We start from the raw sequence: 27749 nt of genomic DNA, 5'->3' as shown, positions 1-27749 counted from the left end.
GCGCGCGCTCCCATTCCGGCCATTCCGAGTGATCGGGAAATGTTCCTCTACGCGATGCGATGCCGGATCTATGCCATGCGCTACGTTGCTTCACTTCAGAGGAAGGCTTTCAAACACAATAATCCTGTGTCAGAAGAAGGAAATGAGACAAGGTAAAACTGAAAGACAGCTGGCAGTTCCTTCGGAGCTCCTTCAAACCTGTCGATCATCAAAATGAGTACGAAGTACCCGCATATCGTAGTGAATCTTCGTTTCGCATTTGTACAATATCCCGAGTCAACAAGTCCAAAACAATCAAGATATGAGAATGGAATCACTTAGTCCAACCATATCTAAGATAAATTTCAATCGACAATTGGAAATGTGTTGACTTACAGTAACAAAGCATAAATGATAATCAGCTGCTGCACTAAAAAGCTGTCTCGATGATAAATGATAATGAAATTAATAAATGAACGATGATTGGCGAGCGATGTTTGTTTTGATTTTTACAGCTGAGTCTGTCTCCGAAACGGATACCGCCCCTGTGTCTGATGCAACGAGATGATGCAGCGTCTACTCCGCCTAACGTCATTTTCGTAAAATTCTAACTGTTGCAAATCGTTCTTCTGATAAGTATAAATTAAATCTGTGAACAGAGTTCTGATTACTTTACCGAATTCAGCATTTTCGCATTTTTCTGAGCATTTTCTATTTTTCAATGGCGTCCCTAAAGGAACCTGCCCCGCCGTTGGGGCGCAGTGATTCGCAGCAGCAACAGTACGGGCAAAATCCATACGCGTACGCTAACAATCAACGTCCGTGTGATCATTTTCGATATCACGACCACGGCCCCGGACTGTACGGACTGACTGTGGAGGAGATCAAGACCATCCAGGAGTGCCGCACTGATGCCAACTGGAAGTACGCTATGCCGTCGGCTGCTGTAGCTGGTCTGGCAACCCATTTGGCCGTCAAGGGTGGTTACTTGCGCTCCAACCCGCGCTTTGGATCCTTCTTCAAGGTGACCGCGGCCGCCTTGTTGGGCAATGTTTTGGGTCGGTATCTGTATACGCGTTTCGGTGGCTGCCAGGAAAAATTGGCCAAGTTGAACACTCCGATCGGTGAGACCGCTCGGAAGCTGAACGAGGCCGGTGTTCGTCTGCCGCCGTATATGATCGTGGCCGGGGCCGAAACGCATCCATGGGCTCGCAACCCGTGGGAGTCCTGGCGTGGCGACACTCGGGGATACGGCGCTGGATATCGCTATTTCCCGGGTCAGGCAGATCAGTTTGGGCCGCAGCCGACCGGAGAAACGGCAGCGGAAGATGCCGCCAAAGGACCGAAAAACAAATTCTAAATGCAACTTCGGTGCCGTTCCAGAAATGTGTGCAGCTAAAGGGGCGAATTCAGATTTCAGCCATCGGTGTAGGGATTATTAGAAGTATTCTTCGCTTTTTATGATTTTTGTGCCTCTTATGCTGAGTGTTTTATTGACATTTTTATCGCAGTTTTCGTTTCGGGATGTTCATGATACAACTTCAGTACATGTACATGATTCTGCGTAAGCCAGGATTTGCAGTATCCGATTTCTTTCAATTTGACGGATAATGGTTATTGGTTTCCTAACTTTTAATTTTCTTGCAATTTTACTTCGAAAACAGGGGTCAATGGGTGAAAAACACAAAAAGTTACTCTGAAGTGTTGGTTACCGAAAGTACAACTCCTGCGCAGCATCACTGAACTTTCAAAAAGCACAAAAATTTATAAAATTTCTAATCACTCAAAACCCCACAATTAAAAGGTCTCATCCAACTCTTCCAGTTTGGTTGCACTCTGCATAACGGATTTACTAAGACTTTTTCTAGCATTCTGAAGTGAATCGCGAGCGCCAACATCCATTGCAGCCTTGACATTCTACAAAAATACAACTTCGCATAATGAAGGTCCTCGTACTCGAAATGAAAGAAAACTTATTATTAGAATACAAATATGTATTACCAACTTCAAAAATGTTTAAAATTAACTTCTTTACCAACCTCAAACAAGGTTTCATCTTTGCGCAGCGCCAGAACATCCGCCAAAGCCATCTCACTATCGTAACGTACAGCAGTATTTTTCTCCTTGGTTCCATTAACCAACTGAGGAACGAGAATTTTCAGTTCTGAGATGTCCAGAGGTTGTTCGCAAACCAGCGCTAAATGGCTGCAGATGTGAGCGACGAGCTGCTTAACTTCAATAGCCGGATGATTCAAACTTTTGGCCAAAGTAATCAGTAACTTTTTATTCAGCGGTTGATTATTTTTTCGCTGGTGCAGCAAATAAAGACCCATGCATCGCATACTGGTAATTGCTATTGGGACCTGCGACAGCAGAGCAATCACCATAATAAATTAATAACATCAATACACGCAAAAACATCTTCACATACTCTATCGCTGGTTTGGTGTTTTAGAATGATATCCATAGTTGTGTCAGCATACTGCGGAGACAGCAGTTTTTCTCCCGCTTCTCTCAAGGCGGCACCCAAAGCCAGGCAGTGACCGTGCTGAAGGGTCCATTCACTGCTCGAAACATCTGCAGCAGGAAGAGAATTGCATTATCTAATCAGCGCTTACAGAACTTCTTCACAGGAACCGACGGTGCGAAAAATATCAGACGCCGCTACATCCTTTTCTTACGAAGCATACCCTCACCAACCAACTCACCAAAAATATTATTCTTCAGCAGCGAAGCAAGTTCGTCATCCACGGCAAACCGGCACAATGCACCCAAAACACCAGACGCAGCATTTTTTAAATCGTTGTCGTCGGCATCCAAATAACGCGTCACAACTGCCACAACGTCTGACCGGTACTGTGGAGAAAGTTTGCTACCGGCATTCGCTAAGATCATGCGAAGTGACCGAAGAGTGGTTTCTCTGCAATTACGAGATTACAAGCGCAATTAGAACATGCTATGCACACAAAATCCTCAAACAAAAAGATGATCAATTACGTAGATTTGAAACAAACCCAAAATAATCAGATACTAACCAAGCAACTTTCGACGAAACGATTTATTAAAAAGGAAAACCTTTCGTTATGCATTGGAACGATAGGATAACGTACTTTGTTCCAAGATCAGCATTATTTCTGGCCACTTCCAGGAGATCGTTCGCTAGTGTATCCAGCCGCGGGTGCATCGGAGCAATATTAGACGCCACAATGCCGGCTTTTACTCTCACCGAACGTATCGGATCGGACAGGGCTCTGGACACTGTGGTTTGGATTTGAGGTACAAAAGGTTTGATCAAGAGGGAACACTGTTTAATCAACAGCACAATGATTCAAAATAATTCAAAAACAGCTTCTCCGGAAATTATTGTACCTTTTCAATCAACGCGTTCAAGCTATCCAGCAAAACTGTTCTCACACTAGACGAATAACGGTCACCGAGAATACGGATAATGGGCCCAGTGATTGTCACGACGGATGATTTCAGACCATTCTGACTAGAAAGTCGCACCAAATCACCAATAGTCTGGCCAACCACTTCCTTCTCGTCAGCGCTGGCGCTCAGCAAAGCATCCCGCAATAAGGGTATAAAAACGGCGGCTCCCTATATGAAATACACAGCAGTTCAGTTTTGTTCGCGACAATAAATAAACTTGGAGGTTATCCGCATGATAAAGCTTATCAAAATGGGACGATTAACAAAATCTTACCTCCGGGAGGCATAAACCTGGAATAGATGGCACTCTCAACTCCATGTGCACCGCTCGTATGGCAGTGCGAAGCGACGAAACGTTTTCGTAGATGACATCGGTAGGAGTTTTCTATAACGCAATATGAAATAGAAGTAATGTTTATTAACATCACACAGTTTCCACAGTCCAACTAGAACATGGGCAATTAAAGACTGATTCATCACAATGCTTGCCTTTATCAACGTTCCAATAACGGACGCGACCTTCTTTACCAAAATCGGGTCATCGAACATATACAGGCGCATCAAGGGCCGAATGGACGTCCCGAAGAAAGCCCGCACATCCACTTTTGTGTTAGCGAAGAACACATCCAGCAAAGTAACCGCCGCCATTCTTGTCTTCTCATTTTGCGCTCCATGCATCAGCGACTCAACGAGAGTGGCAACACCCGTTTCGTCTTCCACTGAAAAATCCAGACGACCAGTTGTTGCTGATGATCTTCTACCGTCATATAACGAAAAACATTATAGCAAAGTGATTCGTACCGGACAGAACCACACTACGGCAGTAGCCTAGCTCCTCCTCTTGTTCAGGCGTTCCCATTTTATTCTCCAAACTGTTGAGCAGCGACGGCAGCACTTTGCCCAAATGTTTACTCAACGCTTCTCCGGCTACTGCTGTTAGCAAGGCCAAAGTTTTGGTGTTTATGGGCGGAGTAGTCAGACGGGGAATCAGGTAAGGCAATACCACTCTACTGCGCCGTTGCATAATCTGCTGCAGACCATCCAGCGCACGGTCTCCTTCTACAGGATCCGTCTACAAGGAATCGTAGTTGATTTGATTTATTCATCTGTATTATTTTTCTGGCTCCGTTTACTAAAACCGCACTGAACTTAAAAAACACAATATTAATTAACCATCATGCTGGTGCATAGCGTTCGTACATACCACTTTATCAAACAACACAGGGAGGATATCGTCCAGAATCTTGTGTCCGACGACGTTGTCCAGCATGCAAAAAGCGTCGGCTGCGGCTCGTCGAACACCACCGCTAGGATCCAAAAGTGCCTTACTCAGTGTCGGCTCCAGGATATCACAGTACATAATAACGGTTTCTTTGTTCGAGGAAGAAATAATCTCCATCAAGCCAACACAAACGCCTTCACGGTGCTCGTCTGCTTCCGAATCCAATCCCGCTTGAAGAATGGGAATAACTTCGGGCAAAATACGCTCACCCAGCTTCCGCACCAGCTCTCCTAGAGTTTTTGCAGCAACCTGTCGAGCAAAACGTTTTAATCTAGAAATATTCTCGGCTTACACATTTCAAATTACCGGAAAAAGAATACAAAATTAACCGAAATAGCAATAAATTAACATTAACACCATTAATACATTATAATATATCAAAATTTGTTCATAATATGCGGCAGCCATACCTGACGGCGCTCTTCATTATCGCTAGCCAGGGCATCAAGAAGGATTTCAAACAATTCTGATAAAATTTCCCGCAACGTTTTGGGAGTATTGGTAACAATAACTTTCCACACATGAAGAGCGGCCTGACGAACAACCAAGGCGTTGTCTGAACGACAAATATAGAGACCGGCCAACACGCGATTGCGATGCGTCTCTCCAAGTCTTTGTAAAATAAGCTGAAAATAATTATGAATGATTCAGGCGATTTCAAAAACAAGCGGTTCGCGAAGCAGTCGTAAGCCAAGACAATCAAACCTAAACGTAAACAAAATAAAACAACTTTACCGAATGTGACTGTTCTGTGCCAAAGTTCTCATCCTCCTCCAATCCAGTCGTAGTGTGCTTGCCACTGGCTCCGGCGATTTTGTACAATAAATCTCCCAGTAACTGAACTGATGCGTAACGGATCCGCCAGTTTTCATCGAACATACCCTCTTCCAGTTGCGGAAGCAACAGCTCGATTGCCGAATCGGCAAAATAATTCACAATGCGCTGGCCACATAATAAAGCTGTTTCACGCACATATTCGGTATCATCAGCCAGCCCCAAAAGAATAGCCGGAATAACATCACTGATAAATGGCGAAAAGTCTTGTCCGAACACCACCGGTAAGTACACAAACACCAATAAATAACCATCACGAACGTGCGACGGGGTCCGTTCGTCCAGCACGTACTTAAGAAACTGCGGAAGGACTTCCTGGAGTTTATGCAGACCAAGGACACCCAGCGATTCAGCCAAACCTGTAAGAAACGGCACAATTCATTTCAGCGCAGTTGAGGAAAGTCATAGAATCGATGTCATAGACACTGTATTGCTAGAATTTAGAGTTCGTTTGTAACTATTAAAGAAATCCACGTATTTGAATTCAGAAAAAGCTACTTTGTAAACGGCTAATAACATGTGTCGAAGAAAAAAAGCAGGAGTTTACCTTGAGCTGCGCCCGACCGATCCACGGAATTGTTTTCCGAAACCAGCTTCATAAACAGCCATTCCTTTAGTTGATCAAATCCAGTCTCTCCAGTGCCTTTCACCAAGGCCGCCAACGCTTTGGCAGCACATAACCTCACTTCTGGAGCTGGATCCAGCAGGCAGTTCTTTAACCCTGGTAGGATTCCATCCAAATACGGTAGCAAATCTTTCTGGTCAGCCAAACTGTACAGACTCGCCATTATTTGAGCGGATAATTTTCGGTTTTCACTACCCCGGTCGTATATAGCGCGACGAACGACCGGCATCAGCAGCGCCAGCGACGCAGCATCTACTACATGGATAAACTGGGTCTGCAGAATGGTCTTTAAGCAGGATGTGGTTTTCTTGGCGGGATCTTGTAAGGCGATCAGAATACCTGGCACCAAACCTAAAACAAAACACCAAAGATTTACGGAGCTCCATATAAGTAATGCTCCAACGCTAAGTATTGCTATACCAGCGCTCCAATAGCAAATGCGAACCACATAAATTACAACTCCCTTACCGATGACTTCAGGGTTCTTAATAACGGAAGCTATTTTCTTTAAAGCGTTAACAGCACTTTCTTGGACCTTGGTGTGGGAATCACCAAATGCTTCGATTAACTTCGGCACAACCATGGGCAAGCTCGTGGACAGCTGACGGGGAGCACAGAAAGCCATATCGCCTAACATTTCTATTGAGGCCGCTTTTGCTCGCCAAGCCTCTTCTTCCAAGCCTTTTAGGAGGGCAGGAAGAATTAACTTGACACCTGGTCCAGTCAGCTGGCTCATCACCACTTTAGACGCTTCGTCCGCAGCCTAGAAAATTAAAAACTTTGTGTAACTGACGAGAAAAGTCACAACCATGAAGCGACTAAACTTTAAATTCTTATAGGAATATTTCAGAGTTAATTTCAAAACGGAAACAAATCATTTTTCTCATGCTGAAAAGTAGACTAACTAAAAGTTCAAATTATCTTGTGCCGTAGAATTGTTCTACATCAATCGCAGTACCTGTCTAACATGAATGTTCGGATCGCCAATAGACTGGAGAATGTATGGCACTACTTGCAGAACGAAGGGTTCAAATACTCTTCCAAGCCCCAGTGACAGCATAGCCACAGCAAGCAGGGAACCTAGAAATCAACAGTTTAATAATAAGAAAATTTCGGCGGCGAAATGACTAACTTTCGCGTCGCTGAGCATTTTTCTTTTCTTGCAAGCCATTCATGATTGTTAGCATAATATCGAAATCCTTCAGCGACATAATTCCCAAGCCCTGGAAGACGCCGGCTAATCCGTAGGCTGCCCCGCGTCGATGAGCATAACTCTCCGATTCGTACAGGACATGAAGTAAGTTCGGGATCACCGATCGGATATCATCTTCAATAACATGAACGAGTGGTGCAATGCAGCGCCCTACAGCTTTCTGGACCTGCGATATGATCAGAAATTAAAATTTTAGAACACATATAACTTTATACCAGAACTGGCATTGCTGCACGCAGAGAAAACAACTTCGCACTAGTTACAACGCAATTACTCAACCATCGACTGATGAAAAAACCTCCATCGCTCAAACTAAACATTCGAATTTACCTCTTCGCTGGGTGTGGACAATGCCGCGACCAGCTGATGCACAATGGGTCGTATTTTCGGGTGTGTTTTATCTAAGTGCTTGGCTAAGCTTCCCATGATAACAATAGCATTTTGCCGAACGATGTCATATTCGCCGGTTTTGGGAGCTTTGGCCAAACATTCTTCGAACTTTTCTAGTAGCAAACCAACATACTGCTCTCCGTGAAGTTCCACCACTGTAACGCCCAGTTCCAGCATATCACTTCGCACTGGGGCTTTTTCGTCTTTTAGTGCACAAGGATTCTGGAGCATGAAGTCCATTAGTCGCTCGAGCATTTCCTGCTTGTTCAAATAAGGAGCCACGGCCGTTAAAGCTGATGCAATGCCACGCCTCGCCGGCCACTGATCAGGCTGACTGTCTAGTAACGCACGACCGAATTTGTCTAACTTCACTTTGCAGATCTAAAACAAAACAGGCCACTTCAGACAATCAACAAGGCATCCTATGTTATTATTGACGCTGATAAAAACTGATCTGGAATACCCGAGCTGTTACACACGTTTAATAAGTGCAAACCATGTTTAGACAATACAGCACGCGTATAAAAAGAAAGTCTTACTTCTGCATTTTTGTTATAGCGCTGAATGAGTTGATCCAAGACGTATTCCGCTTTGTCGGGGAACTGGGACAACAAAACACCCAGAGCAGCAGAACTTGAGTTACGCACAAACTCTTGGCCAAATGTCACATCGTCCAAACAATCTTCCACCAACTGTTCGTTAGGGGTCAGACGCAGATCTTGGAACAGCCTACAAAGGGCATCAGAATATTAAGAAATGTTGCATCAGCGGGCATTCGCACAAGCACTCCGCCATTATAAATTACTCTCGTGCAAATTCCACAACTTTCGGGTCTTCACAGTCATGTGCCGCCACAAACAATCTCCTCATCGTCAACTGACGCACAGCGGAATCTTTTACAAAGGGCTCCAAATGATCGCCCAGCACCATCAATGCCTAAAAGTCAAAATGGCTCAAGGTTCAGCACATTTTACCGCCACCTGCTCGAGAAAGTAAAAGCACTAACCTGCAGTGAGGCAATGCGAAAAAACGGTTTCGGTATCAGCAAGATGTGCAATAGCTGTTGGACGATGTCTGGCTGTAACTGCTCACCGGAATCCACCGCTTTCTTCACGGCTTTTGCAAAATTCTGCACCGCTGTACCAATATCGTGCTAGAAAAACATACGCATAAAAAGACTGACCCTACACCGGTCAATGCAATGGCGAGAAACGAGAAACTCACATCGAACAAACCAGTAGTACTTTCGCCGGCTGCAGCTACAGTCCGCAGAATATCCGACAGTGGTAGAAACGCGGGATTGTCCTTCATGTAAAAAGATATCGAACGAAGATAAAGAAACCATTTACTGTAGTAAGTGACGGTATTTCACAGCGGTGCTATACCTCGTTCATTTCCAATCCGGCCATGTCGTCGTTGCTGTAGTTGTTGGTGATTGATTCATCCGCCTTGGAGGACGAAACTTCCAGGACTTTGCTGATAATTTTAAATGCTTCCAAAAGCACTGGTTCCTTCAATCCGAGCTTTTTCGCATGATCCTCGTTGAGAACAATCCGCAACAAAGGGAAAGCAAAGCATCCGTCCGGCACAGTGATCCGTGGCTGTGAATTCAGTTCGCTGGTTTCATTGTGTGCACCATTTTCCGCTTCTTCGCTGCACAACAAGAACAAACCATGGACGATGCGAGAAATGGCTGCTGTCAAATTTTCCTGTGTTAACTGGGGCGGCAACGGGCATACCGGCTCCAAAACACGAAGACTGGTAATGGCTAAGGCAATGGCTGCAAAGCAGAAATTGTAAGGTTGTCTCACACGATATTAAACCACGCAAAGAGCACAAACGGTAAATGTATCGTAAGCCAAATTACCAAATAATATAATCTGAATCAAATTACAAAAGATTCCTTAGGGTGATTTCTACATACAAAGTCCATTCCTCCGCAGTGGATCATCGGCACACTTGCTCAGTAACATCCAGGTATTGCAAGCCGACTGTGCCAGAAGCGGGATGTGAAGTAACGGGCTAACCACATCAATCAACTGACTCTTGAAAACTCGCATATATTCAGGATTCCCCTTAATCATTGAATCCAAAATGAGAAAAATACGCTGAACTTTAGCATAAACGGCTTGGACGGTCAGCCGAATTGTATTTTCCTTAGCGAGTTGCTTCGTCATGGCCTCTTTTTGTTTAGCGTTTAGTGGAGCCTCTTTGCCGCCCGATTCAGCCTTTCTTTTGGCTTCTAGTTCCTTGCGCAGCTCCATTTCTGCCATTTGCTCTTTGAATGAATACGCCTTGCTTTCCCGTTTTACGTTTCCTTTTCCACCATCACTACCTGCAGCCCTATACAGAACCACAGAAATTTTTACACTAAACCGGCATTTTTATGAATTAAATGATAGCCACGAGTCACTAAACAACTGCGCAAAAAACAGCAGTACCACTAACGCAATGTCACCAAAAACCGTGTATAACAAATTTCGCTTTGTAAACTGACAAAATAATACTTACGTCTCAAGCACTGATTTATCGTAGAGAACTCCTGCTGGGGTCTTGAATACCATAAAATCATCAACGGATACTGCGGCAAACTCTGAATTTTGTAGTGACGCTCTAATTCCTGACAATATTTTCTCAACGGTCACCGATGTGGGAAAACCAACCAGCGTTTTTACAGCATTTTCCACTGCTTCATCCGGAAGGCCATGTTCCGTTAGTAGCAGTTGAAAAATTTGGGCAATGTTATCAGCAAACAATTTATCCGGAAAGATATTGTCATCATGAAATCGGCGTAACAGATCAATCCATAGGTTAGGATTCAGGGATCGGATACCAGGTTCTTGAGTAACCAACAGCATTTCCAGAATCAGTCGTCCTTTCGCGGCTGGCGTGCATTTGAGCTCGACAAACAATTCGGTGATGGAAGTTAAGATGTGTACGGCGTGTTTTGCGAAATGACTTTCTTCTGCACCATCGCCGTCCGCTGGATTCTGAGATAATCGCAGTTTCGATAACGCAGTTCCCACACCACGCACTAATTCTTCGGAAAGCTGTTTGTCACTATGCAGCTGCATAATTCGTTTCCAGCTATCTAAGCCTTGTTTGCGTATTTCATGGTGATTTCTTACAAGAACATAGGCGTATGCATAGAGATAGGCCCTGAAATGTCAAAAAGGCAATTTCCATACTTTACATAAATTTACAGGTTTAACTTTACACATAACACATTCAATTTAGTCGCTAATAACGAAATCATAAGCTGAAATGAAAAAATTCGGTAGCTTTTCAGTGTTCTGTGACCACAAAAGCAAGTACCCGTCAAAAACCGATAGCAAACATGTATGATGTATCAAATGGACAGTAGTTGAACTAAGACTAGAAGCAAACATCCCTAGCCCGAACTGCCCAACGCAAGACAAAACACGGCTAAAAATTAACTGGAACGGTCGAGTAACAAATTAAAAATACTCACAATGATAAACTACGATAAACAGTCACATTATCACCCTTTACACCTGCAACAAGCTCACCTGATTGTTTCCGGTTTCAGTTTATCGTAGTTAAGCAATAACAGCTTCTCGACTAACTGGATATAAGAGGTAGATGCTGAAAATAATATCGGTTAGTTGTTAATACACAACACAACACTGATCCACGATATATCAATGAAAAGAACGATGTCATACTCACTTGCTTCCGATAAAGCATTCAAAAATCTATCGGAAATTAAAATTTCCTTTTTCGCATCAGTTATTGCGTTCCAAATATTCTGTCGTTTCTGATCGGTGAAACTGCCACTTTGATAAATGGAAAGAAGGCAACTCAGCGCCGGCAACGCTTCTAAACACATCGCTATGTCGGAAGGTTTTGCTACTGCTGCATCCACGGTCTTCGTAAGAACTGGAATAATTTCCGACAACTGACGTTCCGATTGCGCTGAAAAATACCAGCAAGGTTTCGTGAACACTGTAAAGAATGGTGCGCATGCAGAACCAAGTTCAATCAATCATACATAAATCTGGAAAAAGGGACAAGCATGTTAATAACGCAGATCGGATTGTCGTGGCCTTTTGAGCTTGCAAATTCTGTCAAAGAAACACTAAAATATACAAAGCGGGCTAATCAATACATGTGTGTGCACATAATACACTTGTGCCACGACTTGCAATCTTCGAACTACTTCACCTTAACCGCGCTAACGAGATTTGCAGGGACGGAATTGAATTTCCGTATCCACAAACGAAAGGCGGAAAGAGCATGTAAGCTAATTGCTTCTTGAGCTACAAATTTAGGGAATAAATAGAAAACACCAATAAGCGAAACACCGGTAAGAAAAGAAAACGAAACCTCACCTTCGCTGCCCACAAAAGATAAAAAAAGAGTCGTGATCGGCTCCGCCTGACTCGAGAGATCTTTTTCAGGTTGGTAGCTTAAATTTCCAATGCCAGTCAATAAATCAATCCGCTCATTTGCCACAGTAATTTTTCCTTCCGAACCTAAGTAAAATGGCTTTCTACATGAAGTCTACCGATTAATCAATCACAGTTAACTTATTAATCTACCGATGAATCATAATTAACTTATACAAAAAAAGACGATACAGGTCGCGTTATACGCGGTTGATACAGGTCGAGTTATATGGACGTTATTTGCTAATTACAAAACATGTACTTCGACGCGAATACAACAGAAATTCAAATGCACATTTTCCTTACCATTCAACACAGCAAAAACGTGACGAAGGAGTTCCACTGCATGTCCGGAATTCTGGCATTTCTGAGCTAGACATTTACAAGCTTCTGCGCTAAGCCGACGCGATTCATCCACTTTAGAATGCAGCTGAACTGGAAACAAACGGCACAATCCGTGCTGGACTCAGATCACTAAGTAGTACAAAAACTTACCTGTTAAATGTTTCCCAATTTCCAAACAAAACGGGCTCAAATCAATTTTCAAGCTTCTTAAAATCTTCACAACAGCTACAAATATAAATAATAACAATATTTCTCACTAAGAATTTCGGTAAAACGTCAGATTCATACCAGGGAGTGCACTTTCGGGATTGCGAAGCAATGCTTTTGTCAATGCAGGTAAAATGCTTTCTTTGAATTGTTCGGTCGTAATGTATCGCAAAGGTCGTTCGCACAGATCCTACAAAGGTATGCGAAATACATACCGGTAGCTAAAGATCATGAACCCAGCAACTCATTCACAAAATTCGAAGGAACTTACCACAAACTGTGGCATATTGGGCACTTTCATGTTAAATAGCATTCTGACAATATATTTTATAACCGGCGTCTAAAACCATGCAACAGAAAACGGAAAGGTGTAATGTAGTGTGAATTGTCTTACAGAAAGCTCACCATCAGTTAAATGGTCATACTTACAAAAACAGAATCGTCCGCTAAGTAATCCGATCTCCTGGTTTCGGTGTATAAAACCATTGCGTTAACCAAACCGATCATGTAAACTGAAGCATCTTCCTTGGCAAGCAGTTCGGCAACACAGGCAAAAAATGCATCACCCTAAATTCCGGACTAAATACTTACTCGAAAATTGGAACAGTAAAAATTCTGCACTGTGACAAGTTTATTGTAAACTGTTCACAAGTTTACGTCTCACGCATTATTCTATCATCGTACCTGTTTGAAAATCGGATCAAGAATTCTGCCAATCTGCCTTTCGTCCGCACGTCGACCAGAAGCGAGGATGCAAAATAACAGCTTCGCCAGGACATGCATCTGAAAAAAGAACACATTAGTCCAACAAAGACACTGATAAATTTATTTACTGGTTTAATGGCATCAGATCAAGCATCAACTAATGCAGTAAATCCCAGTTTCAGAAAAACCGATGCTGAAATAATTGGCGCATTCGCAAAATCAAAAGTGCACGTACCAAGGTCTTTCCTTCCTCACTTTTCGGGGATATCTTCGAATACAAGGCAACACTAAGTCGCAACGCTTGCCTAGCAAGTTTCCGGGAATAAGCCCTAGAAAAGCATCAAGCAATTTAAATTCATTAATCATACGAGTCTTCCTCACATGACATCAAGATCAGCAAAAACTCAATACGTAAGATTAGATTCAACGTAAACTAGCTTCATCATATCAGTGTGTGTAAATAATATCGGTACAACTGTCGAAATTATTATCGGCAGCTCTCAGTTGAACATCTTACGTCGATGCAGAAAAAGCCACACAATTTGCTATTCCAGACACGATAGCGACAAAATGTCCATAATTCTCCGGCGATGCCTTTTCCAAAATTCGATTGGCAAAATCATCCAGCAATATCACCGATTTCCGGTCACCGATGTAGCGCGGCATGCATAGTGCGATATTTTGCAGCAGTGATTGCAGCGGATCATTGGCAATACCTAAGCATGCTTTTATTTATCAAAGACGCTTTCTTGTAAACGCGAATGTAACTTTCCGTAACCTAAATGAGATCTGAATTAAGTGATAAGCAAAGCTAATAACGCAATGCAAAACCATGTACTGTGTGCACGTATGTATTGTAAAAATTAATACAACTCTATATTTATAACAAATATTAACTAAATTAACTGAATCACGGCGCTCATTATTTACAACATAGTACCAATTACAACGGCGATCACAACGATTTGCTTCGGATTTTATGCCAGTAGAGATCAGTACTTAATCGTATACTGCCGAAAATACAGTTTGCAACTGTGTCTGCATGAAGTGACACTATAGTAGGTACCATGGTAGTAATTACGTACTACTTACTAGTAAATACTAGCCAGTCAGAACGCCGCTTGATTCAGACTGTTACGTCGCTCCTTCCAGCTAGCGGTGGTTCCATGTTTCATAAACCGCTTCAAAGCTTCCTGGAACTAATAAACCAAAAGGCAAAACGATTTTAATGAACTACTCTTACTATTAATTTTAAGAGGAATTGGTGGCACGAACAGATCCAAGATCACACGAAACTCGCATACTTCACTACTAATAACAGCCTTATCTCTTGGTGTTCCAGGCCTAGAATCATCCTCCTGCGATGCCGACATCTTTCAAAATCGTTTAGATGTGTTTCTTGCCAGCATCTGCCGAAGTTCGAGAACGATGGGATCTGATCACCAATCAGCTGGCACAGCCACACAGCTACAACCCTGTGGTTGCAGAACAGGCATCCACTTGTTAGTCGTACTCTGAAGTCGCTAGAGTAGGAACTAGTAAAAACTAAATACTTCGATTCCAAAACAACAACGCCGAACTGATTTTGTTACAAAATATGATAATCAAAAGTAGACGGAAACTGTCACGTATCCAAAAACCAAAAATTAGTACTTTAGTAGGTACTGTGACTCCGGCGAGAACAGGGTGACGAAGCTACATTTTGCGGGATCTGTACCCCTAACCTTAAGTGCGCTTTGGCGGCTTTGCCACATACTGCCGTCGTGGTATCCGGTACCACTGGGCGGCTGGTAAAAATGTTTTAAACCGGCAGAGTGCGATAGCAGAATCGATACCTTCCGCTTTGCCTTTGTAATGATACGAGGGTATTTTTATTTTGTCTGTTTTTCCGTGTTTTTTTAGTACTTTTGTAGCGTGAAGTCGTCGTTTGCTCGCCTTGCTTAGTGTTTCCCAAATCGAAACTTTTGAACAAAGCTCCGATTGGTCATTTAACACTCCAAGCTCAGTTTGACATGACGCAGACGGGTGACACGGAGAGTGGCGTTCGTGAAGACTTGCTTTGTGATCAAGTGAGCATTTTTCCCGTTCCTTCGCTCGATTACTTTTCCACCCATTTCAGTGACGACGTATTAGCATTGAACTATCCCGTGACGGATACAGGAACCGATCAGCCGAATAAATCTGCAAATTCCACGCGATTTCCCTCTCCTCCTCCGGTTCCTGGTGACGAGTCTTTCGATATTTTTGGCATACCCGTTACTCGCACCGATCATGTACTACGGGATCTGGAGCAGCAGAATATTCAACAATTAGGAATCGGGATAACTAACCGCAAGATTCTGCTCAGACGTCTCCTATGGTCGGCGGTTGCGAAATTTATCGAACTGTTAGACTGCGTTGTAAAGAACCCGTATTCGCCCGTGAGAACCGAAGCTTTCGAAGAACTTCAAACGGTTTTCATCAATTTTCATCACACGGTGAACCAGTACCGACAGCCACAGGCTGAAGAAAGCTTTGTTGAACTGCTGACTTTCCAGAAGGATCGAAATTTGAAGCAAGCTTCTGTTCTTCTGGACAAAATGGATGAAGTGCTTACAGTTTTGAATGTGGACAGTGATGCTGCGACCAATGGACCATCTGAAAATGGTGAATCTTTGGTGTTTGACAAGACCGAATCGACGCAGAAATCACTGGATGACGTACAACGAGAAGTCCGAAGTATTCGACAAGATCTCACTGCTTTACAGAGCGCCGAAGAGAATGGCTTTATTGATCCAGTGCAGTCCGCTTAACTTCGTGCGTGTTGATAATAAAAATGAAATTGTAACTTGTAAGCATCACTTGAAGTAGCGTCCTAGCGTGGCATTTTTTGATACAGATCTGTTTGCTCTTTTATGCAGTCCTAATTCGACATTTATTCCCTTTTTTTGACAGCTTTAGGTTATACCAGATGGTGTTGATACATTTTAAGGCGGTCAGATTCGAAGCAACTACGATAAAATTTATTTCGGTTTATTCGAGAAGAACGAATGACGTACAAGTTTCAGCAGATCATAATCAGAAGTGCAGTAGTGCTGAAATTTTTGATAACAAATTCACTAAGCATCCAACAAACTATCAAAACAGCGCTGTGGTCTAAAAGGTGGAAACTTGAGAAAAGTGAAAATTGTACGTACTCAGGAAGTAAGGAACGATGCATACAGCAAGATAGCAATTACGATAATTTACAGAACCACAAGATTTCCGTGAGCTAGCATAAATGAGAAAAATTACAAAAAACGGGTCAGGTAAGGCCACACCGTAAACGAAGCTTCACAAAGGGTCCGTAAAGGCGGCAGAAAACGTACTCTCCGTATCGCTAAAACAATAGAAGATCAGTGAGATCACGGTGAAAACCGAAAGAGAAAAAGAACACAGCACACTGTAAATTATTTCAGTGCGACCGTGCTTAAATGCATCTAACCGTCAGTGTTTAACGAAACCAGCGCAAGATCATTCGCGGCATATTAAATAAAAAACTTTAAAAAAAGTTACAAGCGTACTTATCAACCGTCGGCATACGGCGACGCTGTTCCACATCATCCTCGGTAATATCAACATCCAGTTGCTGAATATTCATTCGCTCACTGCGAGCATCTTTTGACTTAGAAACCATAACTACGCAGTGTGACAACGAATCTCCAACGACCCACGGATCGTCCAGTTTATAGAAGAAAGGCGGAGAAAGACTAAAAAGCGGTAGCTTAATTACATGAAATTCTCCTACTGTCAACGAGATGTAAACGCAGTAATGTAGGGTAGCCATCATGGCATGCAAAACCATCGTTAATGCAAAAAGTCTCACCTGTAACCGGTGCCACCATCCACAATGCGCCGCACTTGGATGGAATAAGTGTGCAGGACATACACATATGGATATTCATAATCTATGAAAAATTCAGTTTCTGATTCCGTGCAACTGCATTTGCTGTCTACTGACTTACGTATGAGGCGGGGTGTTTGTCCCTTCCAGCCAATATGCTCTGATCCGGTGGGAACACCGTTTCCATTAACAAACAACCATCCATCTACAAACAAACGATCTGCGTATAGGCCATCAAGTTAAGTACAAAGTCGTACAACTTCACGAACCATAAAAGCACAATAGATAAACACGCTCTGCTGGCGAATTTTTCTTGTGCTCAGCAGCACTGGGTATCGGGAAGAAGCCCATAGTGTAGCACGAGTTGAATCCTTCCAACAGATCATCCTGCACGCGCCCTTTGTCCATAAAATAGCAATACTGCGTAGTGGAGTTGCGAACCAGCGGCCGCAAGAATGGTTTCACTACAACGCTGCTTTGTCCTGCAAGATTTCAAATCTTCCGTAACACATTTTTGCTAAACCTTTACGGGTACTGCAGACAGACTCAGTCGAGCAACCTTTGCGAGCGGTAAGTCCTGGAACGTCGCGCTTGAAATCCACAACATCACAGCACCAAAAATCGGTTAACCCAATTATAAGCTGCAGCTTGTTACGCGATTTGATAAAATTCAAAGATCGCGCAGGATGCTCGTTATCCATTGCTGATACTCCTTCCTCTAAAATATCCGCTCCTCGAACAGTCTAGAAACAAAACATAAGCATAAAATATACAGCCGAAATTGCCTCCTAGTAAACCTTTCGCTTACGATCAGCGACCGGCATGTGTTGCGATTTTTATATTCGTAGACAGTAACCCGCCCATTATGCGCTACAGCCAGATACTGTTCGAACGACTCCATGAGATGACATCCGTGGGTTTCAGCGGAGAAGAGCTGCCTTGACAGAAGTGGTACTTCTGAGCAAGTCCATTTCAACAATGAATATAAATCCCCTCGATAAAGCGTCTGATTTTCTCCGGCCAAGACCAGTATCTCCTTGGTCGCTTCGTGGATGGAAAGTTGGTAAATCGGCAATCCATCATATCCCTCAACCGGCACAAGACCACCCATGACCCCGCCTTCAGAAGCCATGACAAACAACCCCTTATCCGTTCCGACAAGCATTCGCTAAAAGTAATAAAACTCTGTAAACGAGCATTCTTCCAAATCACGCGGTTGCCTTTCACTGAAGTACATTTGTAAAAAGATCATCAAATTTCTTACTCCTTGGTCGTAAAATAAGCAGGAAGACACCACCACCATATCCATTTGATAAGACAGCAAATTCTTGACGCGAAAATGTTTGGACGTCGCTTCCACTGTTTCCACTTCGTTTTCTGTCAAGACTGCCTGGACAGTGGCTGTCCAATTGTGTTTCTCAACAATACCCCGTGTTTGGAAATAATATTTCCTGCAACCATTTTATTGTCGTGATATATTCATATACATGTTGTAAACATTATTATACAGGTAAGTAAACGTACAATGGCTCCACGGCTGACTTGGCAAATTTAACTTCGATGGCAAAGCAATGCACTGCATCATACTGCGGTAAACCAACTTCTGTTTCGGGTACTGTTCGATGGCATGTTATCTCCGCTTGTCGCCGGTTTTCATTAAGATCAATTCTTTCCAAGACCGGCGTATAATCTCCCGTATCTGCCGGTTTCCGCTCGTATATGCAAAGCGTGTCCTTCACCAATTCGGCATAGATCTTCGAAAAATCGCTCTCGCCCCTTCTAGAACCCAACAATCGACGTTATACTTCTACGTTTCCTTAAAGTAACTATTAAATGGGGGCTTCCACTTCTTATAAGTACCTTTTTAACAGCAAATAACCCTCCACGTCCGGCACAAGGTCCGTTTCATCCAAACCAGCACTTTGCAAGCTAGGACGCCCTTTCCGTTCTTCTTCGGCCAAAATTTCGGCTGCCGCACATGCGGGTCCTTTGATTTCCTTAGCGCAACGGATATGGTAAACATGTTTGCATTCTAGAAGAAAAGCCATTAAACAAATTAAAAAAAAGCAGCATGAACGAAGTGGGTACCAGTGCATTTTTCCGCGTGACTGAAGTAGGGTATATTTCCTAGGCAAATGTTGCACTTCTGCGCGCGGAAATTCATGAAGATCTTCATAGTATGTGGGTGTCCCGGAGCAACAAAAGGCTCGCGAATAGATACAGCACTGGCTGGTTTGCTAAGTGCCGCCTTTGATGGACCTTTATTCGCTGAGTTCAGTCTGGGAGAGGGAGTCTGGAGCTTAATCACACTCGTTGATGGTAGGGTGACATTCGGCTTCGTATGGTGATGAGCCACCTCAGTCTTCACAATCGAACTACTTTTAACCGGAAGGGTGCCAGCTTTAACACCTGAAAAGTTATTGGTTTATGTCGAGAAAGCAAAAAAAGACTTGAGAGAAGAGTAGTGCTAAACTTCTAATCCACGGAGAAGTTACAAAAGCATGTTCGCTGAGAAAGTTAGTCATACTGCCCAACCAATCCAATGCTAAAGAAATGACAGCTAGCAGTTTTCCAAAGAGACAGCACCATTACTCAGTGGTCAGTAGACTGAAATACCGCAGATCACTTACTACTGACAACCGAGGATTTTTGAATTTTTGAGGTTGTGCGCATTGCTAGCATTTTTTGCTGCGCTTGAGCTTGCTCGCGTAGCGGCGCTTTCCCACCAAAATCATCGGAAATCGTAAGGGTTTGACTGCGTCGAGGAAGCCTTTTAGATTGTGTAGCATGCGGTTTTTTGAATGGAGCCAGGAATTTAGAAAACACACCCTGTAAGGAAAGGTTCTGAGACGCTTTAAAGAAAGGAAGTCCGAATTACACAATAAAAAACCGTTTATATACCTTATTTTCCTTATCAAATGACGTCTGGGCTTCCTGAAGCAAGAACTTCTGGTCTTGGATTTCAGCCATATAATTATTTAACTCTTTGTCCTTCGCATTCTGCAGTTACAAAAACATTATCCAGTCACCAATCAGTCCAATAAACGAAAGCAAAAACTCACCAGCGCTAGCCGTAATGCTGCACATTCTTCCAGGGCAATGCCATGCTGTTGTTCTGTAACCTTGTGTCTTTCCAACTCTTTTTGAAGATACAGGTTTTCCCGCGTAAGCTGGATTCCGGCTTCTTTTAGCGCTTTGCAATCCCGTTTTAGATCGCTGTTTTTCTTCTCGAGATCAAAAAGGTCTCGTTCCCACTCGGAATTGCGCACATCCACAACTGGCACGTGGTAGCTTTCTTGCTTTTCTTCTTGCTGTTTTCGCAGTGAAGTCTGAACGAACTCTTTTTCTTTCTCTGCGATCTGCAGCGCAGTACCCAGCCGCTCCAACTCACTCCGGAGATGCACAACAATCGAATGCTCACTTTCGATTTCGTTGAGCAGATCCTGTCGTTCTTCATCGAACCGGGTGCGCAGTGCAGCGGTTGTGGCGATATCTTTCAGCGCCTGCTCTCGTAACTGTAGATGCTCTTTAATTAACCTATGAGCCTCGTTGCGTTCGGCTGTTAACTTCTCAACTTCCTCCTGCAACTGGCGGCGAACACGTTCCGCAATTTCCAGTTGCCGTTCCAACTTGAGCACTTTGTCATTATGCTGTTCCACGACGTCCGGGTTTTGCCGAGGAAATGCTTTCAACTGTGTGATTTCTTGCGTCAATCGATAACGTTCCTTGTGTAAAGTAGCATTTTCTTGTTGCAAAGCATTCTTCGCGCTCTCTGAAGCTTCATGTTGAAACTCCAATGTCTTTTTCTCACTCAGCAAGCTTTCGGCAATTCTAGCTGTTTCGTTGAAATCGCTCTCAAGCTTGCGGAATTCTTCCAAAAGCACAGGATACGGTATGCCGGTTTGATAGTCCGGAGGTAAAACCATGGACGACTGGACATACGACATGTCCGTCGTTGTGTTGACGGACTCCAGAGATTTCAGTTTTTCGATTTCCTCCTGCAGCTGCTGTAAAAATTAATCGGAAACTATAAGCATCAGAGTAGTTTACACAAGTCATTAAAAGAACGTAACAAGTACCTCGCATGTGCTGTTCATCTCTTCACCGGCACAAAGGAGTTTTTTGTTTTCTTCACGGAGTTTTTTCAATTCCCTGTTAGCCTCATCCAGAGATCTCTCCAATTTTGCAGTCTCCGTAATTTTCCCGTGGTATGGACTCGCATTTTCCGAAACGCCCGACTTTTGAGCTTTCTGAAAAAGCGATCAATCTTCATCGTCATGCATAAGCAAACTGACCACCAAAAGCAACTGGTTTCACATTAAACTGAACAGTAACGCAGTAACTATATAAAGTGTCATCTTTGGCAGCATCTATACGACCAACGCAGTAACTATATAAATTGTCATCTTTGGCAGCTTCGATTTTAGTACTGTTTTTGGTCACTGTATATCAAACAAAAAGCTTACCTCAAGGGAATATTCCAACGCAGAAATCTTGTTCTTCAGCATAGTATTTTCTACTTTCAAGTCCTTTTCTATGGCAGTTTCTAAATCCGTTTGCTCGCCGAACTCTTTTGATTTGTCCAGAATAAATGAAACTGTTTCAGACGCTCGGAATTCGTCGATCAGATCTGGCACGCCCAAAAACAACTTATTCCCTTTAGAAAAATCACCGCAATCGCTTCGATCCGCAACAGGAATTTCCAGATCGGCGGTAAACGCAGGACTTCCATCAAAATTAAGTCGTCGAGTTGCCAAGTCCACTTCACACCGGTCAGGTTCGTCCATCTTTGCGTGCGGTTTGAAGACAGACTTCGATAAACTGGACAGTGTCTGGGACTGGCGTCGTGGAATGCGCTTAGCGTTAGTTATGACGCAGGATAACTGGAAAAATACACATCTTCTCTAGCACCAGACAATTCCAATTTTACCATACAGATACACGATGTTACCCAAATGGTTTCCCACAAAAATCAACGACTATCGAAGTACGTAAGTATAAGTACTGTAACTAAGTAAGCATAATTTCGTAGTGCACCCAGTGCGTAAAGAAGCTCGCATACAGGCCAAATACTAAAGTCAAGATTCCAATAAATCGTAACTCTTTTAAAATTTTAGGAAAGCTAAAAGACTGCCCAAAGCGCCACGAACTTACCTTTTCGATAGTTCGAAGTTGTTCTTGCTGCTTCTGCTTATCGGCTTCTTGAGTCGTGCGAAAGGACCGAAGGAGTGCGCGATATCGTGCACAATCTTTGCAATCAACTTGAGGACTTTCTCCAAGAGCAGAGCCGGATGAAAATCGAGAATGATTTAACCCAGCTTTATCGTCAAATCTGACAGTGGCACGAGCCGAGTCGCGGTTACGTGAGAAACCATGAGACAAACTGCAAACAAAGCCCGTTTAGCGAACCCAGATCGCCGAGCACAAATACACCGTTGATGCCTTTCACAAATGCAGAGAAAGTCCCAACTTTCAATTCAAAACCGAGAACCCTAATAAGTTTTCAACAGATCCAAGCTCACAATCGATGGATTTTGGGCAGCATACTTAAAAAATGCCAGATACCCGTACGTTAACATTCAGAATCAAGTAGAAACTGCTCTTTTCGCCACCGCAAAAGACAGAAGGCACTCAAAAAAAGTTAACGGTCATTCACAGCGAGACGAAATGAGATAACAGTTTTTTATCCCAGATCAGTGACGCGTACCTCCAGCAAAAGCATTTAATCAGCAGTATCGGGAAACCCAAACAAGTTCGATAGTCGTACCATTGCAGAAGCGCTGTAAGAATGGACAGTGCAAAGTCCAAGTTAGTCTCGCAACCAGCACGCTGAGGTTTCAAATCGCAGAGCGTGTTTCATGATAATTTTCATCCTTACAGAAATCATAACAATGGTACTATACTTTCTAAAATTAAAATTTCAACTAAAAACTTAAAAATTGTATAATTCGATTTTCAAGAATCTTTTTTCTGCCACGATTATGATGTCTGCCAAAATAATTAAATCGAATCCGCAACGGCGACAGACCGTTACGTCATCCATGATAATTACTTGCGCAGCGAAGTGAGCCTATCACCGGCTACGAAGGGCGGCACCACATTTTAAAACTGGAAAACTCAAGTAAATGCCGCACAGTGGCCGGTACTGGCCAATGTCACCCAGGAAGAAAAAACGCATTCATAACGCTGCATCCAGTTAAAATTTCAGAATTATACAGTAGGTTTTTCGGAAAACAGCTGATAGAGGAAGTCAGAGCATATAAAACTTAACCATAACTTGCACATGCCACCGCCCAGGCTCCTACTGCACAGTTTTAATAATGTACGACCTACGTACCGCTAACAACGCCCGACCCGACGGTTTTGTCGGCCAATGATGCTAACAAGTAATAACCACTTTAAATTCCGGAAGTGAGGGCGCCCATAGCCAGTTACGATTTGCCGGTTCCCAGTCCAGCAGTACCAGCACGATGGTCAAAGAGAAACTGGGCGTCAGTGTGCGAAGCGAAAGTAATCAGTAGAAAAAACAATTTCTACTGCAACCCGGTATACCGTACGGCATATTATGATTTCCACAAAGCTAGTAAAAACAACCACTTTCGCTAATGCAGGACCATTATGTGATGTAAAAACACTGTCCTGCTACAGTCTAGAAACACTCATCGTCAACAAATGATACTGCTTACTTGTTAGTGTTCACATTGTCTACACTAATTACAATTAAACAGAACAGTTTTGGGGTGTTCACATCCATCCCGCCTCACAGTTCCAAGATCTAACCAAACTTAGGTTACTACACATTATACTTTATGGATACTTCTTCACAACCACATCTTACAGAAATTAAGAATACAATGTCTCGGTAAAAAAAACTCACCGTAAAGCGCTCCGTGAAATATTTTTCACTGGCGACGAGGCAGCCAAAGGTGTCAACTGTGCAGGGGTCTGTGGATTTGCAACATCATAGACTCGTTTAATTTCCTCCAATTCATCGTTAAAGAATTTTCGAAAGGCTTCGAACTCAGCAAGGCCAGCAAAACAAGTATTCACACGTTCGTCAAGGTCATCAAATCCCGACTCCAAGCTCTTTTTCAGGGAATGCCGCTTGTCTCTTGCCTTCGCTATTGAATTCTGCAGCGCTTTCTTATCCTCTGGATCACTAACTGAAAGCTCTTTTGCACGCAACAAGATCTCCATATTTTCTATCAACTGTATCCGGAACGACTCAGAGTTTTGGGCCATATCCAGTATTCTTTCCAAGAGGCTCGTTCGCAGATCGGCATCCGACATTTCCATTTGCTACCAAAGAAAAGATATCAATAAGACACAATTAATCTTAAGCCAACATTCCTGCCACGATTTAAAAATTTCTTAATTTTAGGCTTTCTTCTTTTGAACTAGAGTAGCTGCCGCACGAATGGGGATAGAGAGCAAAACAGATATACTGTATATCTGACCATAAGAAAGCTTGCCTACTAACAATGTTGTATTCCCAATGGCGAATTATTTCCATTTTAAAGTGTGGTACTAAGTTAAAGTACAATAGTGTAAGTTTGCAATTATACTACGCTGAGTCAATAAATCTTCTTTGAGTGACCCACAAACCTCATTGTCAGAAAAACTCCATTCCAGTTGTTTATGACGAATGCTATCCAGATCCTTTTCGGCTACATGTTTCTGGACCATCAACCCGCAGTCAGACGACTCTTCACCGCTGTTATCTGACGCTAGATCACGATACAAAGCAACTGGAGAATTGCGGACAATGTCCACCTTTACATTTTTCGTCGTGACGTGCGAGACGCTTTCCGTTATCAAACGGGATTCGCTGAGCTCTTTCCGCAGTTCGTTCAGTTGAGTTTTCAAGCTGTCGCTCTCTTGTACATGTTGCACAGCTTTGGTTTCGTATGAATCGACAGTCTTTTTCAGTGATTCGACTTCCCGCTCCTTGTCGACTAGACGACGCTTCAACACATCAAATTCGTCCATTTTAGACATTTTTGTACTCGGTTTTCGCACGCATGCACCGCTTCCGCGAGAGCTTGGAGTGTCGGCCATCGCGTTTATCATGCAGAGATCCAGGTAAATTAGTGAAAGGGACACCAAAACCTAAAACAATCCACGTAATTATGTTTGATCTAAATTAAAATACCAACTTCCAGTAAGCCAGATGGCAATAAGCACACAAGTTACAGACCGTATTAGCGTCGCACTGTTCAGGATGTAAAATGTATCCTCACATGAGTCAGATCGGTTTAGACGTGTAACTACTTACAGACTTACTAGTAAAACACTGTAAATGCCGTCCCAATACTTCTAGTGAAACAACCTGCTTATGATTTTTACATCTCGTACTTTACATAGAATGAAGCTAACCCAGTTAATACAACTAAAAAACAATTACAGATCGTCTTCAATTTATTCACGAAGACTTAAAAACTGCGAGACACCCGCCGATATGGCAGAAAAAATTAGACAAAATCTGATTACAGTCTGAATCCTTACCACCAAATTTACGAAAGGAACTAAACAGAGGACTCCCAGAAAAACGAAAGGAAAGTAAAGTCCATCGAAATCAGAAGGCAGTGTGCCAGAGAACAGGATTCAATCAACAATGATTCAAAAGGCAAAGCAACATAATAATTATCATCCACGAGCGGAGGACCAAAATTGATGAATTCCCAGATGCTAACAGTTCTAAATAAATAAAATTTCCAAAGTTAACAAGAAAACGTAGAGTTTCCGCGATCGTGCTCTTCTCGTATTTGTTTACTTGGGAATACCGAGTAAGTAGGTAAATAACTATCGAATCTGATGAATTTTTCATATCTTTGAGAAATGCGAATACTGTGGTCGATGGCGATCCAAGAACCGAGGCATCCAACGTCCGCTTTTATGTTTCAGCTGCGTGCAATGTGGGCACAGTGAGTGTACACCGCTAACACCACTCTGTCTCAGCTGTGTGAGAGGATCGGCATTCTGCACCATACAAAGGAGTAAGGGCCGAGGAAATTTACTATAATGTGAGCCCGGCGGCCGAAAGGTGGACACAAACAGAAAACAGAAATAGAGAAAGAAAACCGAAAATTCTGCAACTCTGCAGGTTTAAATTTTTGAAGGATTAAAACTTTGGCATAATACAAATTTGTGAAAGTTCCACCTCAACGAGAACAGATTCGTATTTATTACATACCATACGAGCATAACCCCTTGTCGTTGTAAATTTTTAACCAGCTGCATGCAAGAGGCAAAAGTATAAAATTAAACAATAAAATATTTCTTTCCTTGGATAATGAATTTGTTTTCGTTCATCTCAACTAAAGTAGAATGCAGGTTAAGCAAATACTGAAATGCAGCAGATTGCTATACAGTATGTGGAGAGCAGTATTAAAAAAAAGCAAATGAAAGTGGAAGGATCGGTGCCAAACGATACTTCTGCTAATAATATTATTATTCGAATACAGTACATAGCGTGATACATATTATAGTCATATATCTTAGATATATCGAGTATTGTACAAGTATCGATGTACTATCATTGAAGTTAACTAATTTTTTAATCAATTTCCTCTCATTGGTCTAAGACTTATAATTTATTACAAGCTGCGCAACATTATGCCAGTGCAATTTTTTAAACACCTCGGGTACAAGTATTTAGGTTATTGTTATACCGCTATATTATGTATTGTACAAAGTACTATACGGCTGATTACAGTGATTATTGGTTTCTCACAAACAATAGTAATGCCGCACTGAGTTGTTATATATGTAATATATGACCATTATCATAATAATTATGAGGCACGAAGCGTTAATTTTAATTCACTTTGAATAGTTTGTGCTGTCTCCAACTAACAAAAGTAGAGATTCCTAAGCTTATTGACCTTTTGATTTTTTTTATGAATGGTACTCAGTTGAAATGTGTTTTACGTATGTTTAGAAACGGCATGGTGTTACAGTAGATTCTACTTCTATAAAAGTCTTTATATGGTATACAAATGCTCATAATGGGCATTTTCGCAAATGTACAGAGTACATCTTGTAGTGTCCTCCTGGTTGCCTTTTTGTTTTATACCGCATTAATTTGCGAAGTTTTCGAGTGCAGAAAAGTGTCGACAATTTTTAATTTTGAGTGCACTGCTTACTGGGTACAAAATCGAAAATTTTGATGATGGCAAAACTGTGAGGCGGACAAGCAGATTATAATGAATATATAAGCAATTTTATGATAGCTCCGAGATGTCAAGTGGAAGTTTGACGTCTTAACCTACAACCACAGTACAATACCACAGAAATTTCCTTTTCTTCAAACTTGCATCTAAAAAAGTACTGTAGTTTTATTTTATGCCGCATTTGTATAGCATTTTAATGCCTCTATAGGGCTGCGTTATTAGGGGATTCGAAAGATAGTACTGACACATAAATTTTTAAAAACATTTGCATGCTTATTTATTTTCATAAAAAAT

At 42.5% G+C, this 27749-nt stretch overlaps 4 protein-coding genes across 8 annotated transcripts; 2 read left to right on the top strand and 2 right to left on the bottom strand.

Moving 5' to 3' along the window:
* The first annotated feature begins 489 nt into the window (after positions 1–489).
* Positions 490–1680, top strand: LOC129589911 (uncharacterized). The gene has a single exon (XM_055484839.1). It carries the CDS (start codon positions 701–703, stop codon positions 1337–1339), a length of 639 nt encoding a protein of 212 aa, XP_055340814.1. The 5' UTR covers positions 490–700; the 3' UTR covers positions 1340–1680.
* LOC129589883 (eIF-2-alpha kinase activator GCN1-like) lies at positions 1594–14133 on the bottom strand. 2 transcript variants are annotated; one of them, XM_055484787.1, is made up of 37 exons: positions 13939–14133; positions 13657–13750; positions 13401–13499; positions 13146–13283; positions 12988–13056; positions 12798–12906; positions 12660–12734; positions 12471–12599; positions 12108–12251; positions 11941–12035; positions 11768–11840; positions 11446–11691; positions 11286–11361; positions 10267–10914; positions 9680–10098; positions 9141–9535; positions 8980–9060; positions 8762–8908; positions 8561–8691; positions 8295–8484; positions 7696–8136; positions 7285–7531; positions 7111–7232; positions 6621–6915; positions 6075–6503; positions 5429–5886; positions 5104–5319; positions 4616–4942; positions 4213–4483; positions 3901–4130; positions 3686–3796; positions 3349–3579; positions 3090–3283; positions 2688–2899; positions 2411–2556; positions 2019–2342; positions 1594–1896 (listed from the first exon to the last, which is right to left on the bottom strand). In XM_055484787.1, exons 1-37 carry the CDS (start codon positions 14085–14087, stop codon positions 1777–1779), a joined length of 7881 nt encoding a protein of 2626 aa, XP_055340762.1. In that variant the 5' UTR covers positions 14088–14133; the 3' UTR covers positions 1594–1776. The 2 variants fall into 2 exon arrangements, with proteins under 2 accessions (XP_055340762.1, XP_055340770.1); XM_055484795.1 differs by lacking the exon at positions 12988–13056.
* Positions 14134–15256: 1123 nt separating this feature from the next.
* Positions 15257–16406, top strand: LOC129585473 (mediator of RNA polymerase II transcription subunit 7-like). The gene has a single exon (XM_055478165.1). It carries the CDS (start codon positions 15434–15436, stop codon positions 16211–16213), a length of 780 nt encoding a protein of 259 aa, XP_055334140.1. The 5' UTR covers positions 15257–15433; the 3' UTR covers positions 16214–16406.
* A 2-nt stretch (positions 16407–16408) lies between these two features.
* LOC129585451 (early endosome antigen 1-like) lies at positions 16409–26180 on the bottom strand. Of its 4 annotated transcripts, XM_055478137.1 has the most exons (21): positions 26067–26180; positions 25789–25980; positions 24889–25392; positions 24161–24582; positions 22438–22666; positions 21750–22166; positions 21363–21533; positions 20346–21290; positions 20185–20283; positions 19914–20112; positions 19372–19692; positions 19144–19315; positions 18808–19062; positions 18548–18734; positions 18092–18451; positions 17843–18026; positions 17553–17765; positions 17405–17488; positions 17266–17347; positions 16964–17149; positions 16409–16779 (listed from the first exon to the last, which is right to left on the bottom strand). In XM_055478137.1, exons 3-21 carry the CDS (start codon positions 25351–25353, stop codon positions 16734–16736), a joined length of 5037 nt encoding a protein of 1678 aa, XP_055334112.1. In that variant the 5' UTR covers positions 25354–25392; positions 25789–25980; positions 26067–26180; the 3' UTR covers positions 16409–16733. The 4 variants fall into 4 exon arrangements, with proteins under 4 accessions (XP_055334112.1, XP_055334102.1, XP_055334119.1 ...); XM_055478127.1 differs by having other exon boundaries at positions 25789–26144; XM_055478144.1 differs by having other exon boundaries at positions 20346–21287; positions 25789–26144.
* Between the last annotated feature and the right edge of the window lie 1569 nt (positions 26181–27749).

This window comes from Paramacrobiotus metropolitanus, unplaced genomic scaffold, assembly GCF_019649055.1.
Source record: "Paramacrobiotus metropolitanus isolate TYO unplaced genomic scaffold, Prichtersi_v1.0 Parri_scaffold0000002, whole genome shotgun sequence".
Classification (NCBI taxonomy): Eukaryota; Metazoa; Tardigrada; class Eutardigrada; order Parachela; family Macrobiotidae; genus Paramacrobiotus; species Paramacrobiotus metropolitanus.
This window is presented reverse-complemented; position numbering and strand designations above follow the sequence as displayed.

Coding starts and splice junctions, on each gene's coding strand:
- LOC129589883 (XM_055484787.1), bottom strand. CDS start 14,087: ATGCCGCGCTACATCGGTGACCGGAAATCGGTGATATTGCTGGATGAT. Junction 12,600..12,659: donor AATTGGGAAACATTTAACAG/GTAAGTTTTTGT, acceptor GTTTGTTTCCAG/TTCAGCTGCATTCTAAAGTG. Junction 4,131..4,212: donor CCGTAGTGTGGTTCTGTCCG/GTACGAATCACT, acceptor TGGATTTTTCAG/TGGAAGACGAAACGGGTGTT.
- LOC129585451 (XM_055478137.1), bottom strand. CDS start 25,353: ATGATAAACGCGATGGCCGACACTCCAAGCTCTCGCGGAAGCGGTGCA. Junction 17,489..17,552: donor TTATCTATTGTGCTTTTATG/GTTCGTGAAGTT, acceptor GTTTGTTTGTAG/ATGGATGGTTGTTTGTTAAT. Junction 16,780..16,963: donor CGTATGCCGACGGTTGATAA/GTACGCTTGTAA, acceptor CTATTGTTTTAG/CGATACGGAGAGTACGTTTT.
- LOC129589911 (XM_055484839.1), top strand. CDS start 701: ATGGCGTCCCTAAAGGAACCTGCCCCGCCGTTGGGGCGCAGTGATTCG.
- LOC129585473 (XM_055478165.1), top strand. CDS start 15,434: ATGACGCAGACGGGTGACACGGAGAGTGGCGTTCGTGAAGACTTGCTT.